We start from the raw sequence: 5013 nt of genomic DNA, 5'->3' as shown, positions 1-5013 counted from the left end.
CCACCGTGACGGCCGCAGGGGAGGGCGCCGACCTGGGCCTCAAAGCCGACGTGCCCGGCGCCAAGGTGGAAGGGGCCGGCTGGAAGCTGGAAAAGCCCTCCCTGAAAATGCCCAAAGCTGACATCAAGGCTCCCAAGGTGGACATCAGCATGCCCTCCGTGGACATCACCCTTCCCAAGGCCAGCGTTGACGTGCAGGCACCCGAGGCGGGCCTCAGCCTGGAAGGGGAAGCAAAAGCCCCAGAGAAGGAGGCCGGCAAGAGCAAGGACGGCAAGTTCAAGATGCCCAAGTTCGGCATGCCTTCCTTTGGCTGGTCCAGCAGCAGAGAGGCCAAGGGCAGCGTGGCCGCCGAGGTGGACGTGAGCCTCAAGGAGCCCCAGGTGACCCTGCCCTCGGGAGCGACCGAGGTGGACGTGAGCCTCAACGAGCCCCATGTGACACTGCCCTCTGGAACCACCAAAGTGGAGGTGACCCTACCTCGGGCTGAGGTGCAGGTGCCTACTTTTGAAGTTCCTGTAGAATCTTTGTCTTCTAAAGAGGACGAGATGGGGAAATCTGGAAGTTCTCTGTTTAGAATGCCTAAGGTTTCTCTTTCCAGAAGTTTCAAGCCTCATGCAGAAAGTAAGTCCAGAGTTGATGTTTCAGTGTCAGAATCTCTTAGTTGTTCTGTTACAGAGGATGCTCCTGCTGTTCTTTCAGGTAGTTTAATTTCTAAACCTTTGCCAGAAATAAAGGGAGACAATATATCTAAAACTTCTAAGTTCAGAATTCCTAGCTTGGGTTTCTCCAAAGTTGATTTGAGTTCATGTGTAATTGACCCTGAGTCCTCATTTCAAAAAGAGGACATTGCACTTACTAAATACAAGATTAATCTAAGAGAATCTGAATCAAAAATACCACCTCTTGCAGATGAAAATCTTTCAGATTTTGAAATTTTAAATGAAGATGGTTCTGTGGAGCAAGAAGGGCTTAAGCCAGAAAGTAAAACAAGAGCTGCTGAAGTATCTTTTAGTGACACAGATGTTACTGTTAAAATTCCTAAATTCCGAAAACCAAAATTTGTAATTCGGTCTAGGGGTAAAGCATCAGAAAGTGACTTTGGTTTGAAAGTGGAATCTGATATTTCCGAAGGAAGGATAACATCTGATATAACTGATCCTGATACTGGAAAACCAACTCAGATCTCTGATGCCAAATTAGGTGTCAAGGTGCACAAGCCTTCACTTCAAGTTGTTCTGGATGCACCAACACTGGATCCCAATATCTCACCAATGGAAGTTACCATGCCAAAATTAGAAGGAGAAATCCATGACGCAGATTTAGGCTGCAAGGCAGAACACGAAGTAATTTCTGGAGAGAAGGATACTGAGGAGAAAGAAAACAAATCTAAATCATTAAAATTCAAACTGCCTTCATTTCGTTGGTCACCAAAGAAAGAAGCTATTGTCCCGTCTCAGGCTGAGGAACATCTGGAAGAGCCCCCTTTGTCTACTTTATCTGGAGACACAGGCTCTGAATTAACTTTTCCTACTCCTGAGAATCAATACGTTCATGTAGAACTTGATACGTCTATAGAAAAAGATGGTGAAAAGGTTAGAAGTAAGAGGTCCCAATTTACCATGCCAAAGATCTCATTCCCTAAAATTAAGGGTCAGAAAGCCCAAGTCTCTCCGCCTGTACAGGGGACTGATGTTTGTGGTTCCAAACAAGAAAAAGAAGATATTTCAATACAGAAATCTGAGAAAGAGGTTAGTGGAGAAAGTTCAGGAATAGGCATAAAAATGCCAAAAGTTACGGTCCCAACTTTGGAATTTTCCAAACCGGAAATCAAAGCTCCTGAAATAGACATGGATATTAGCAGGCCTACAGGTGAGGTCATACTTCCAATGTGTGAAGAAGATGATCTAAAATTGAAATCAGCTGCTGCTGATGCCAGCCTTTCCACCTCAGATATTAAGATGACAGCTGAAGGTTCACTTGAGATGAAGAGTCCTGACACAAGTGTTGAGAGAACATCAAGTGAAATATCTGTGAGCGATGTAGAAATAAAAGCTGAAGGTCCTGAGGGGAAAACAAAAATGTCTAAATTCCAAATGCCAAAGTTAGGAATTACACTTTCTAAAGGGAAAGGGCCAGAAAAGGAGGTCAGCCAATCCAAATCAGAAGTCAAGGTTCCCCAGCTAAAAGCAACAGTAGAAATATCTGACATTGCTGTTGTTGAAGGACCAAACTTGGAGGTGGAATGTGGCACAGGAATAGAGACTTACAGCCCTCAAGTCCAAATGACCAAAATTGACAGTAAGGCATTAGAGGTTGATGTTCACCTCCCTTCAGCTGACATTTCTATTCGAAAACCAGACAGTGATATTCAGGATTCAGATTCAGCACTAAAAATCAAAGGGGAAATAAAGCCAGATGGAGAAGAGAAAGAAGGACATTTCAGAATGCCAAAATTCAAACTTCCATCCTTCAGTTGGTCACCAAAGAAGGAAGCAAGTGTTAAACTGGATTCCGGAGCAAACCTGGAAGACCAAAAGCTTGCTGTAATGTCAAGCAGAATAGACACAGAAGTGAGAGGAACTGCAGTGGATGATGAAGGTAGTGGGACAGCCCTTGATATGGAAATATCTATGGGAAAAGTTGAACAAAAAAGTCCAATTAAAAAGCCTCAATTTGTCATGCCTAAAATTTCACTCTCCAAGATCAAGGTTCCAAAATCTCAGTCTCATTTGTCAAAAGTTGAAGTTGATGCTACTCTTCTTAAAACAGAAAGAGAGGGTGATGATTCAATTCAGATACCTGATATAGAAAGAAGTCATTCTGAAAGGACCGAAGAAGGGGCACAAATAAACATAAAAGTGGCTGATGTTAAGTTCCACACTTCAGAATTTTCCAAAATAGAAACTGAAACTTCTCAAAGCAAAATGGAAATCAGCTCAGCAAAGATTGATGCTGCTCTGACTCCCTCAGAGGGGAGTTTTCAACAGGTTGACCTAAAGTCAAGCTCTACCGAGGAATGTAACGTTCAAAAAACAGGTATTAAGTTCCCCAAAGGAGAAGTTTCAGTTGAACTGAAGAGCCCTGATATAGTAACAGAAAGATCATCAGTTGTGGATGGAAGAAAAGTGAAATTGGAAGGTCCTGAAGGGAAGATGAAAATTCCCAAATTCCAGAAACCAAAGTTTGGAATCTCCCTAACAAAAGGGAAATGCCCAGAGGCAGAGGTCAGCTCTCCAAAACTAGAAGCTGAACAACCTCAGCTAAAAATAACAAATGAAATTGCTGACACTGCTGCGGGAGTTCCAGCATCAGAACTTTTATCTGATATGTCAGATCCTGGAGTAGTTGTTTGTGACATAAAAACACCCCAAGATCTGACTGGTGGCATTGAAGCTCCAAAAGTAGACATAAGCCCCCAGTCAGTGTCTAAACCAAGGACAGAGGGAGCTATTGAGAGTCTTGAGGACAAAGAAATCAAATTAAAAGAAGAACATGAAATAAAAGCTGAAGAAGTTCGGACTGAAGAACATCAGGGATGGTTTAAAATGCCAAAATTCAGAATACCTGCATTTGGCAGGACATCCTTAAAGGAAAAAAAGAGTGATGCTGATATTGAAAGAAGTATGGAAAAAGCTCAGGTGAGCATTCCCTCTACAAAAGTACAAACTGAAACAAGTATTCCCGAAAATACCTTCTCATTACCACATGCAGTTGCTGAAATCACTATTGGAAAAGAAAGGATTAAAAAATTTGAAGATTCTGTAAAGAGTTCTGATGTTAGCTTGTCGAAGATGGAAGGAGATATTTCATTGTCCACAGAAAGAACAGATAGTAGAGTGAATATTCCAAAAACTGAAACTTACGCAGACATAGTTAAGCGTGGTGCAGAAGGACAAAAAATGCATACTTCAGAATTCACAGTGTCTGCAGCAGAATTGCCTAAATCATACCTAAGGGCTTCAGAAATTGACAAAGACAACAGTTTGATAAGTGAGTTTCCTACAGGTACTCTGACTTATCAAGAGCATAAAGTCAAACCACAGGATATGGAAGTCCCAAACGTAGAAAGTTCCACTAAGTTAGAGACTTCAGGAGTAGGATGCAAACCATCATCAACTGAAGTTACTCTGGATGCAACACAGGCGAAAATAGATGTCAGTCTTCCAAAGGAAGAGTTAGATATTCAAAATAAAGAGGCAACAATTAAAAAAGGAAAGATAAAGGGTGAGGTGAAAATTATAGGAAAAGACAGGGAAGAAAGTCAGTTAAAAAGGACTACGTGTGAATGGTCTACAACAAAGGGATCAGAAGATGGTACTTATGTTACTGCTAAGCTGGAAGATCTAAAGGTAGAAGTTCCAGGAGTGAAGACGAATGTTAAAATTACTAGAGTAGATCCTGAAATGAAATTTCAAGTGAAAAGTGTTGAAAAGGATGTGTCTGCAGGAGTGGAAGTGCAAGTAGAAGATGGAGCAGAAACAAGTAAAACTAAAGCATACAAGTTTAAGATTCCGAAGTTTGGAATGTTTCATTCAGAAATCAAGGGTTTTGAAGATGATATCAATGGGACAAAGTCAGAAGCTGAGTCAGTATATAAAAGTGGTATAGGCACAGCAGAAATGCAGTTACAAAAACCAGAAGGATCTATTGGCCTGAAAAGTCCAGCTCTAGATTATATGGAAGCATCTACCAGAATAATAGGGGAAACAGTGGACCAGTCACAACATGGCCCAGAAGTAATCGTAAGAATTCCCAAACTAAAAATACCAAGATTCACTTTTAAAACTCTCCCAATTGAAGCTGATGTTTTAGCATCAAAAGTGGTAACAGATCCAAAGGGATCTAGTGCTGATATTGAGGTAGTGCAACTGGGAGCAAGCTCTGCTATCTCTGATGAAACACCAGGGGCTCTAGAAGCGAGTATTCAAAAAGCAAAAAGCAAAATTCTGACACTGACTGAACCTGACATTAAAACAGCACAAATGACAACTACCATAGAGTCCTCCCTTTCAA

General features: G+C 41.7%; 1 protein-coding gene across 1 annotated transcript; it reads left to right on the top strand.

The window, feature by feature from the left end:
* Positions 1–5: 5 nt before the first annotated feature.
* On the top strand, positions 6–5009 carry LOC114073620 (protein AHNAK2-like; the record flags this gene model as incomplete). Its single annotated transcript, XM_027911346.1, has 2 exons — positions 6–413; positions 468–5009. Coding segments are annotated over 2 exons (4950 nt in total), but the record flags the coding sequence as incomplete, so codon positions are not given.
* Between the last annotated feature and the right edge of the window lie 4 nt (positions 5010–5013).

This window comes from Empidonax traillii, unplaced genomic scaffold (genome assembly GCF_003031625.1).
Source record: "Empidonax traillii isolate 1590-97213 ecotype Southwest subspecies unplaced genomic scaffold, ASM303162v1 scaffold7395:size5013, whole genome shotgun sequence".
NCBI classification, from domain to species: domain Eukaryota; kingdom Metazoa; phylum Chordata; class Aves; order Passeriformes; family Tyrannidae; genus Empidonax; species Empidonax traillii.
This window is presented reverse-complemented; position numbering and strand designations above follow the sequence as displayed.